The 10,407-nt window shown below is 55.6% G+C and overlaps 1 protein-coding gene across 2 annotated transcripts; it reads left to right on the top strand.

Moving 5' to 3' along the window:
* The first annotated feature begins 247 nt into the window (after positions 1–247).
* On the top strand, positions 248–9,443 carry LOC130851522 (serpin A3-6-like). 2 transcript variants are annotated; one of them, XM_057731966.1, is made up of 5 exons: positions 248–298; positions 2,383–3,018; positions 4,626–4,899; positions 7,576–7,729; positions 9,025–9,443. In XM_057731966.1, the coding sequence occupies exons 2-5, from the start codon at positions 2,385–2,387 to the stop codon at positions 9,217–9,219; spliced, it is 1,257 nt and encodes a 418-aa protein (XP_057587949.1). In that variant the 5' UTR covers positions 248–298; positions 2,383–2,384; the 3' UTR covers positions 9,220–9,443. The 2 variants fall into 2 exon arrangements, with proteins under 2 accessions (XP_057587949.1, XP_057587948.1); XM_057731965.1 differs by having other exon boundaries at positions 253–302.
* Positions 9,444–10,407: the final 964 nt, after the last annotated feature.

Raw genomic sequence — 10,407 nt, 5'->3', positions numbered from 1 at the left:
AGAAAACACTCTCAAGGGAAATTTTGTTCATTTGTTTGTTTTTAGTTTAGTTTTTTTTTAAGGGACAAAAACCAGTTTCTGTAACTAGGTTGTTCAAATAGATCTAATAAATCCCATTATCAGAAATTATCATTTGCCAATTTCCAGTCTGAGGACAGAACACTGTGTTGTCCCCACAAACATTTCGCAAGCGGGGGAGGAGATCTTTGCAGGATAAATGGGCAGCAGCTCCCGTGAAAGCCCAGCATCCTGCGCAGGTGGCGGCTCTGGATCCACCCCCCATATCCTGCTCTCCCAGGCAGGTAATCCCTGATGCTCCCACACTGGGGGCAGAGGGCTCCCTTCCCCAGGGTGGTTCGAGGACTCTGCAATGGGGCCTCTGGAACATGATGTAGGAGGGAAGAGGGAGGACCTGGGTCGTGATGCTGGGATAGTTCTGTGCCCTCTGAAGACCAGTCTTCTCTCTGGGTCTCAGTTTTGATCCTGCAAAGGAAGGGCTCATGCCACCAGGGCTTCTGGGTCATTTCTGCCTTTGACTCTGTGGGATTTTTTTTTTCTTTTTTAATATTCACTTATTTATTTATTTGGCGGTGCCAGGTCTTAGTTGCAGTATGCAGGATCTTTAGTTGTGTGCATGTGGGCTCTTAGTTGCGGCATGCGGGATCTAGTTTCCTGACCGTGGTTCAATCCTGAGGCCCCTGCATGGGGAGAACAGAGTCTTAAGCACTGGACCACCAGGGAAGTTCCTCTGTGGGATTCTGATCTGAGCCAGCTGTGCACCCCGTACAGCTGTGCCTCCACCACCAGGCTCAGAAACCCACACCCCTCCCCCCACCCCGGGGCCATGAAGTGCATCTCCTTGCCTGGCACAGGGCGCTGCTGTCAGAGAGCCAGGCAGACAAAATTAGTGCACTGTGTCCCTCTGGGGAGAGGCTGCTGGGTCTCCAGGGGGGTTTCCTGGGCTCCGCTGTCCCTCCAGGACCCCCACCCCCAGCCAAGCAGACAGGAAGGTGTGTGTGTGTCCAGCAACTGAAAGGACAGACTGCTCAGAAACAGAGCCAGCCCTCCAAACAGGCCAAAGAGCAGGTGCTATTTCTCCAGGAATAATTTCGGGGAAAATATTTGACTCTTTTTGAAAGAAACGGTTGTATCAGCCCTGAGGAAACTAACATTTGCGGCAATTGATGGCCTCTGTCCTAGGCGTGTGTGAAGCCCTTTCCACTGGCCTCTGGATGGGACTTTGCTCAGCTCCCTTCCCCTCCTCCCCTCCCCTCCCCAATCCCCAGCAGCCCTTTCTCCTCTGAACTCTGAGGTGAGGGGGTAGAGGCCAAAGGTAAATAATCCTGTTTGCTGAGGTCAACAGCTTTAACCTCAGTCTCTCCTGGAGGCTTCCAGGCAGTAGCTCTGTCCCCTGTCCCCAGGGATCACAGCTCTGGTTTGTAGGGTGCTAGAGAGGGTGGCAGGTGGAGGAGGTGACACCTCTGGAACTCCTCTTAATGGGTAGGCACCTTCATCATTTGTCCCCTGAGCCATTCAACATGTTGGACAGAGATGGGAATTGAGGCTCAGAGAGGCTCAGTCACTTGCTTGTCACCACACAGCACTCACAAGTGGCCAAAATGCAATTGTGGTCCAGGGCTCAGAGCTCACCCTGCTTTCTCCCCACCAGGAGGCCTTTTGAGGCTTATGGCGGAATCAACCCCCATGTGTCCACCTAGAAGGGGCTGAAAAGAACACTCTACATTCCTTTGATCTTTATACCAACCCTTAACAGGGCCACCTAGGCTCCAGCACTGCTGCTGTTTCCTGTGGTGGCCTCTCTCAATGAACCCTCACTGCGACCAGGCACCACGATGGGAGTGCCCCTCTAAGGTCACATGCATCATCAAAAGGGTGGGAGAGGCGTTGTGGCCTCTGACTCAGTCCAAGGCTCCTTCCCGGGGGGTAGACAGGGGACATAGTGGAGAAGGAGCCCCCGCTTCCTACTGCCCTCTGATGGTGTCTGCTCCCCCAGCAGGAGGGGGCATGGGCTCTCATTGGACAGCACCTCACATCCATCACCAGCTTCCCCACCTCAGAGCCAGGAAACCCAGCCTTCTCACCCTTGCTCTTTCACTTGCTTGCTGTGTGACCTTGGAAAAGCCCCTTCCCCTCTCTGTGCCCAGTTTCTCTGTCGGGGAAATTCATACCAATTTCAGCACTTGCTTCCAAGGGTGAGAAGGAGCGCAGAGCCTCCTCATGTATGTTGGGAGGCAGGAGGGTGCCTAGACCTGAGAGGCACCCAGCAGCAGAGGCAGAGAGAACAGAGACCACGTGGGGACAGTGGGTGGCGGTTGGGACACTATCTGACACACCGAGACTTAAAGGAGCTTTGCTTTTCAGAGATGAGGGCAGAGGGACTATCTCCCCTCCTGGCTCTGGGGATCCTGGTGGCTGCGCTCTGCTCCAGTGTCCACTGCCTCCCAGAGGATGGGACCCAGGAGGACCAGTGCAAAGCGGTGCCTGTGGACGACCACACATTAGCCTCCAGCAACACCGACTTTGCCTTCAGCCTCTACAAGCAGTTGGCTTTGAAGACCCCCAATAAGAACATCATATTCTCCCCACTAAGTGTCTCCATAGCCTTGGGCTTCCTGTCCCTGGGGGCCCGTGGACCCACCCTGACGGAGATCCTGGAAGGCCTCAAGTTCAACCTCACGGAGACCCCCGAGACAGAGATCCACAAGGGCTTCCAGCACCTCCTGCAGACGCTCGGCCACCCCAGCAACCAGCTGCAGCTGAGCATGGGCAATGCCATGTTCGTGCAGGAGCAGCTGAAGCTGCTGGAAAAGTTCATAGAAGATGCCCGGACCCTGTACGCCTCTGAGGCCTTCTCTGCCAACTTCGAGGATTCTGACGCTGCCAAGAAGCTCATCAATGATTATGTGAAGAATAAAACCCAGGGGAAAATTGTGGAGTTGTTCAAGGAACTTGACCCCCTAGCGAAGGTGATCCTGGTGAATTACATCTACTTTAAAGGTGCGTGCCTGGATGGGGATTTGGGAAGAAACACATATTTAGTTCTGAGGCTTCTGGACTATTTCTATCCTAGCTCAGCCAACTGTGCTGTTAGCAAACCACTGAAGAGGAGGCTCTCCATGGCTTAAGGGGGCTTGGGCACCAAGACCCTGCCCCAACCATAGGCTTTGTCTATTTTAGCTTTTTCCAAATTACAGGACATAAGTGCAGAGCAGCCAATACTTTGTCTGAGGCAGAGGGAGACTTTTTATTCTGACTTTCACTTGCCCGACTGCCAGAAGGAAGGAGCTGTCCTCTCAGCTCACTCCAGGGTGGCCGGGAACTCCAGCTTCCTCCCTAAGGAGGCACTCTTGGACACGCTCAGGAAGGCCTCTGCTGTGCACACTGTGGGCTGTGTCTGACCTGGGCTCCCTCTAAGGGTCTTGAGGTGGGGCTGGTGGCCGTCTTCACAGTGAGACAATCTCTGAGGAGCCCGCACATCCCAAGGGTCCTCACTGCTGCGCTTCTGTCATCTTAAGGTGGGAAATGGAAAGGACACCACCTGGGGAAAGTCTGAGGGGCGGACAACATCCAGGGCAGTGTATTTTCCCAGATGCTAGCTGGTCCCATGCCCAATCCCATTGATATGAACTTGATATTGCAAACCTCAGCCCCGAGATTCATAAGAGGCAGAGTGAAGGCAGATAGATTTCACACAGGGAGCAGCTGTGCAAATAGGGACACAGGACAGATAAGGACACAAAAAACAATCATTGAATCAGGGGGTGGTCAGGTGCCTAAGAGACACTAGCTGTTGGGGAACAAGTTAGCCCTGTGCTGCGGGCTCCTTGCAGAGCCTGGGGCTAACCTTCCTGGGTCTTTGTTTTCATCTATAAATAGAGAATTGCATTTCTTTGGAAAAGAAATCCGGGCCTGACCTGCCATGTTTGTTCTTCAAGGTTCCTATGCATTTTGCTCCCACCACTCTGCCCTGTCCTAGGTGTTTGTCCTCCAAAATCTCCATCCCAGGGACACGCCAGCAAGCCCAGCTTTCCCTCTGTTCCTGCCTCTAACCATGGGGACACAGGCAGGGGTGGAAAACAAAGCAGGAAATGGGGGGATACACACTCCATGAAGTGCCAGGTCTCTAGTCTCCCCAAGAAGCTCCCCCCAGTGAGTGCTGCATCTTCCTGGGGGAACACCCCAGCCCTGCCCTCCTGGTCCCCATGGGGCTCCTGCTCCGTCCTGCTCACAAGGCTGCAGGGACGTGTGTCCTCCCTGCAAAGCCAACGACTAACCACTGGTCTCTAACTCTGTCCCCTTTAAGGACCAGGAGGTCCCATCTCCCCAGGCCCAGCCTCACCCCCGTCTCTCCCTTGCCCTCCACATTCCTGTTGGTTTCTCATGTGGCGCAGTTTACCAGGTTTGATTCATGGCCCCCTTCCCAATCCAGACCTCGGGGATCCCCCCGTCCCAGGAATAGGTGCAAACCTAGCCGGGCCATTCCTAGAGGCATGTGGGGGGCTTCTGGTGTGGGGAAGGTCTCTGTTGTTTGGGGACCAGGGCAGAGGAGGGAGCAGCCTGCTGCCCTTGCACCACTGACCCCTCACCTGTCCCTCTGCCTCCAGCCCAGTGGAAGACCCTCTTTGACCCCCAGCATACGAAGCAGGCAGAGTTCCACGTGAGCGAGAACGAGACGGTGGAGGTGCCCATGATGAGCATTGGGGGCCTGAAGACGCCTTACTTCCGGGACGAGCAGCTGGGCTGCACGGTGGTGGAGCTCCCGTACAGCAGCAACGACAGCGCGCTCTTCATCCTCCCTGACGAGGGCAGAATGCAGGACCTGGAAGCCAAGCTGCACCCAGAGACGCTGAGGAGGTGGAGAGACTCACTGCAGCCCAGGTGAGTGTCCCCAGGGCCCAGCGCTGTGGGCCACCTGCCTTCTCGGCCCTTCCCCCTCCTCCTGGACTCCCGACCCCCGCAACAGGGCCTCAGTCATGTCCAGGGGTGGGGGCCGAGGTGGGAGAGCCTGTCCAGGGATAATCTTGCCCTTGGCTGCCTGTGTGGCTCTGGGCCTGAAAGGCTCCTTTTCTAAGATGATGACATGGGAGGGGGCGGGGCTGCGGGCTCCTCTGACACTAAGATGCCCTGAGTCCGGAGGACCCTCACACAACCCCCAGCACCCACGCTGCTCTCCCCGTGGCTCTGCCTCTTGAAGGAGGTGGGGGAGATGGAACTGGGGTCAGCTGAGGGCTCAGGAGAGACAGGCCCGGAGTCAGCTTGGCAGCGTCCTTTCCATTACACTCATTGATTCAAGCATGCATCTGGCACTGGTTAACTGAGAACCTACTATGTGGCAGGGACTAATTTAGACCCTCAGGGTAGCTCAACAAGTAAAACATTAAATTCTCTCCCTTCATGAGCTTGCTTTGTGGTTGAAAGAGACACAGGAGAAATAAATGCAGTGCTGAATGGTTAGAAAAGAGGAGGCGGGGATAGTAACGCAGAGTATAATGAGAAGAAAACGGGACCTGGAAGTTCTTTGTGATTGTAAGCAGGGTGGCCATTGGGTGATGTTTGAGGTGAGGGACTGAGCCATGAGGATGTGCTGGGAAAAGCATTCTTGGCTAAAGGAACAGCCAGTGCAAAGCCTCTAAGCCAGGAGTGAGCCTGATGTAATTGAGGATTAGTGAGGCTGGAGCAGCAGAGCAGAAGGAGTGAGAGGGAAAGCTGGGAGAAGTCAGGGCCCCAGGGGAGATTCAGATCCCTTGGGGCCTTGTAGACGCCTTGACTCCGCTCCCTACCAAGGGAAATGTAGAGTTATCACAAGGTTTTGGGCTGAAGAGCGAATGTTTTAAAAGGGTCGCCCAGGTTGTCCAGTGGAGAACAGACCAAGCAAGGAGGCAGGGAGGCCAGCCAGGAGCCCAGTGCACTCATGCAGGGGGAGCCACTGGGGGCTGGACCAGAAGGAGCCGGGACGTGTGGGAAGGGGTCAGCTTCTGGATAAACTGAGGGCAGACACACAGGCCAGGATGTGGAATTCAGGAGACCAGTAAGGAGGCTGACAGCAGAGGGAGAGGTAGTGCTGGGTGCAGTGTCTGCAGGTGGTGTATAGGGAGGGTGTGTGGGCAGCTGTGCAGGGGGGTGGGGGAGCCCCAGACCCAGAGTCCCACTCCCAGGCTCCCACTCCCCCGGCCACTCCCTGTGCTTCTCTGGGGCTCAGCTCCCTACTGAGAGGGGAGGGGTGTCCTTGACCCACTGTCCTAGTGGGAGGTTCTGCAGATCCAAGGGGTAATGGGTATAGAAGGTACTTTATAAACCACAAGGGAGGAAAGAACTGTCTAGATGTGATGTTGAGGCTGCAGCCCCTTCCCCAACCCCTGTCCGGGGGACCAGACACCTGGGGGCTGCCCGACTCTCAGCCTCTCCTCACTTCAGATCCCAGGAGTCCCCAGGACACAGGAACCCCCCCTCCCCCTGCACATACTCCCTTCCAGCCCTTTCCTCCCTCCAACACCAAGACCTACCACAGGGCAGGGGCTCAGTGTATAGTCATAAATGGATAGAATATCAAACATCTTTGATTTACAAATAACTGAAGGAAACTGCATCTACACATTCCTGGCCCTTGGAGGGTGCTCAGTAAGATATTGTTGACTAATGGATAAAGGAAGGAGAAAGGAACAAAGTAGGGAGGGAAGGAAGGAAGGAAGGAAGGGAGGGAGGGAGGGAGGGAGGGAGGACAGATGATGAGGAAGAATAGATACCTCCCTGCTCCCAAGGGACTCAGAATTTAAGGGGACCGCAGCCTGCTCATATTTAGCATCTGTAAGACCAGACACAGTAACAAGAGTCTTAAGGGAAATACAGACAAAGAGAGGGGTTCCTGGGGGTGGGAGACAGCATCTCTTGCTCCAAGAACCTGATGCTGACTCTGCTCAGAAGCAGAAGCAGCCCCGCCCTCAAGGAGCTCCCTGGGAGGACAGGATGGAGACGTTGTATTGGTTGATTCAGGTCCCCAAGGCCCTTGAGTGCAGTTCTCAGCCCTTCACGTCCCGTCCAAGCCCCTGCTGGCCCCTCCCCTCCCCACGGCCCACTCTCAGGCTGCCTCCACACGGTGGAGCAGCCCCTCCTTCTTCCCACTTTCCTGCAAATGCATCCACCTGCCTCCTGGCCTCCTCTTCACCCAGCCAGCTCCTTCCCCTCCTCCAGGACACAGGTTGGATGCCACCTCCTGCAGGAAGCCTTCCTGGTGCCTGTGGAGCACCTGCCCCAGCACAGTCTCCCAGCAGCTGGAGCAAGGGTGTTTCCCACGTCCTGCAGGCTTGCAGGGGAGAAGCAGGGCCAGGTGTGGCGCTGGTGCACCGCGTGCCATGTTAGACTCCTGCAACCAGGGATGCATAATTAAGGGATTAAAGAGAGTAAGCAGGAGGTGTGAAGAAAGTGTGGAAAGGAGTACTCAGTTCCAGTGAGAAGGGGGTGATTGGCGAGGAAACCTCGGAAGACCACACTGAGAGGTGGGAGAAAGGTGGGCGCTGAGTCAAGCAGATGTTCAGGTTTATTTTTCTCGTTTCCTAGTTTGTTAGATGTGCTTTACCTGCCAAAGTTCTCCATCTCCAGCAAGTATAATCTGCGAGACATCCTTCCTCAGCTGGGCGTGAGGAAAGTCTTCACCCTCACCGAGGCTGAGCTGTCAGGAATCACAGATACCATGCACTTAGCAGTTTCCCAAGTGAGTATTTATTTATTTATTTATTTGGCTGCACTGAGTCTTAGTTGAGGCACGCGAGATCTTCGTTGCGGTGCCCAGGCTTCTCTCAAGTTGCCGCATGCGGGCTCCAGTTGCCCCGTGGCATGTGGGATCTTAGTACCCCCACCAGGGATCGAACCCGCATCCTCTGCATTGGAAGGCAGATTCTTAACCACTGACCACTAGGGAAGTCCACCAGGTGAGTCTTTAAATTTGGACATTTCATCATCCACATAGGAGCTGGAAAGGTGACGGCCAGGCAGACCTTCGGGTAATCTTGAAATTGCAAAACAACTGCATTTCTTATTACCCAGTTACCCTCCCCAGGATCCCCAAGCCCAGGAGAGCTGGGTTACAGCCATCTTGGGGGCCGGTCCCACCTTCTTTGCAATATATTTTGAGACATAAGCCGATCTTGGTGATGCCCCTGAGATGGAATCAGCTCTGAACCCTGAATCAGCCCTGCTGCGGCGCTTACTGCTCGTGTGATAAATTATGAAAGTCCTGTACCCCTCACTCTTATTTTAGAAAGGAGGGTGAGAGTTCTTGGCTAGTGTGCAGTGTTTAGCAGAGCAGGTAAGAGGTAAGAGGTACTAACAATGTCTGCAGGGCCATCATGATGGAAATACACTGAAAGCATAAGACCAGGACATGGGGGACCCTGGTACTGCGATTCTAGAAGCAGAGAAGTCAGAGTGAATGGGGGAGGGCAGTCCTGCAGTCTCCCCTGCACCCCACCTGCCAAAGGACCTGGTAAAAGAGGCTCAGGTGCTACAGGGCCTGCTGGGTCCAGGGATGGGAAGCCACATCCTATGCAAAGTAGCCGAGGGCTCAGGGACATTTCAGCTGGGGCAGGAGAGGAGCAGAAAGAAGTGCCCGCCCATCTGCTGCTTCGACATGGAGGGAATGTGGACAGTTGCCTATGAGAAAATTGCCTTGATCTGGCCCTTCCCGTTCACTAGGGGCTGTTTGGGGGCAGCACAGTCTCTGGACTCAGACAGAGAAGGATGCAGATGAGGGAGCCCCTGCTCTTAGCCTCTCTGACCCTGGGCCTGGCACACACAGCCTCTGACTGCACTTTGCACATTTGTGCATCCTGTCTATGTGAGCTGGCCGACAGGTGTGTTGGGAGAAACAAACAAGCTGAACAGGTTAACAGCACAGTGACAGGCCAGCGGCAGAGGTGGGTGAATGTCAGTCCCCTTAGAGGCGCTCAGGCAGCTGCTCACCTGCTGTCCACCCTGTCTCCCGTGGGTAATGCTCTGGTGTCCCCACAGATGGTCCACAGCGCTGTGCTGGATGTGGACGAGCAGGGCGCGGAAGCAGCTGCTGCCACAGGAGTCGAGCTTTCCCCCAGGTCCATCGTAAGGACCATTGTGCGTTTCAACAGCCCCTTTCTGATTTCCATAATTGACAAAGACACCCAGAGCATCATCTTTTTGGGCAAAGTCAACAACCCCAATCAAGCCTAGAGCTCTCCTCTGAGCTGTGGGTCCCCTTGCTAAGAAGCTGGGTGTTCTGGTCCCTGGGGTCAGCCTGGCCTCTGTGCACTGAGGAGCCAGGCTGCCTGGTCCTACCTGCTCACTCTTCGGAAGATGACAGTGACTCTGCTGGGGGGTCCACATGTACAGGGAGTCTGTGCCCTGGGCACAAGGAGGCTCTGAGTTCTACAACAGCAATAAATGACCTTCCTTGGACTGGACTCTTTCCTGTGTGTCTCCACCCTGATCTGCCTGACTCCACATTCCTGCCCTTGCCTGGGCCCTGAGGCCAAGCCCCCTGACCTCCCACACACACTCAGCCCACCCCAGACTCTGGGCCCCTCTGTCTCAGCCTCACCAGCTAGCTTTGTTCCTGTGACCACACCCACTGGATCTCAGGCGCAGGACTGGGAGGGGCCCATGCTGCCCGATGCCCGCTTCCAGGGGCTCTGGTTCCAGGTCCAGGTTCACTCCTCCCTCCCCAGGGCCCAGGATGTACCTTTGTGCTGACCTTGCAGGGGCTCCAACCCTGACCTCTTCTGGCACAGCACCTGGACCCCTCATTCCTGCAGCTGAGCTGGGCCTCCTCCCCACCCCCAGGATCTCCCCTGCTGTCCCCCAGCACCCCAACCTGGGGGACTAGCTACTTGACGTTTCCAGCTGAGCTCCTCCACCACCTAAGTTCCATGCCCTCCCTTGAAAGAGGCAGGGCTGGCCTGCAGTGGGGGGAGCTGTCCTGGGTGCTGGGGTGGGTGAGATCAGAATCTTCTTGGCTAACCAGGCCAGACAATGAGCCACGGCCGAGCACACTGACCATCGGCCACTACCGAGGGACCTCCATCCCCTGGGGCCCTTGGTCTGGAAGGAGAAGCAGGGAAGGACAACACAGAGGCAACAGTAATAGTGATCAGCGACATTCTCGGAGCGTCTGCTCTGCGCCTGGCGCTGAGCAAATGCCACAGGGTCGTGACCTCTTGGCATTTTTACCACAGTCATTGGTGTGAGCACTGTATTCACACCACCATTTAATAGGGAAGAAAAGGGAGGCTGGGGAAGGTGAGGGAGCTGCCCGAGGTCCAGCAGCGGGAAGGGGGTGGAGTCAGGACTGAACCCAGAGCCTGGCCGGGGGCGGATTCCTGACCAGATGAGAGGAACACCAAGCGGACGTCCTGTCTGAAC

Source organism: Hippopotamus amphibius, chromosome 4 (genome assembly GCF_030028045.1).
Source record: "Hippopotamus amphibius kiboko isolate mHipAmp2 chromosome 4, mHipAmp2.hap2, whole genome shotgun sequence".
Lineage (NCBI taxonomy): Eukaryota > Metazoa > Chordata > Mammalia > Artiodactyla > Hippopotamidae > Hippopotamus > Hippopotamus amphibius.
This window is presented reverse-complemented; position numbering and strand designations above follow the sequence as displayed.

Bases quoted from the DNA above. Each gene is read 5' to 3' on its own strand.
- LOC130851522 (XM_057731966.1), top strand. From the start codon at position 2,385: ATGAGGGCAGAGGGACTATCTCCCCTCCTGGCTCTGGGGATCCTGGTG. The intron at 4,900-7,575 runs GTGAGTGTCCCC...CTCGTTTCCTAG, and splicing joins AGAGACTCACTGCAGCCCAG to TTTGTTAGATGTGCTTTACC. The intron at 7,730-9,024 runs GTGAGTATTTAT...GTGTCCCCACAG, and splicing joins TGCACTTAGCAGTTTCCCAA to ATGGTCCACAGCGCTGTGCT.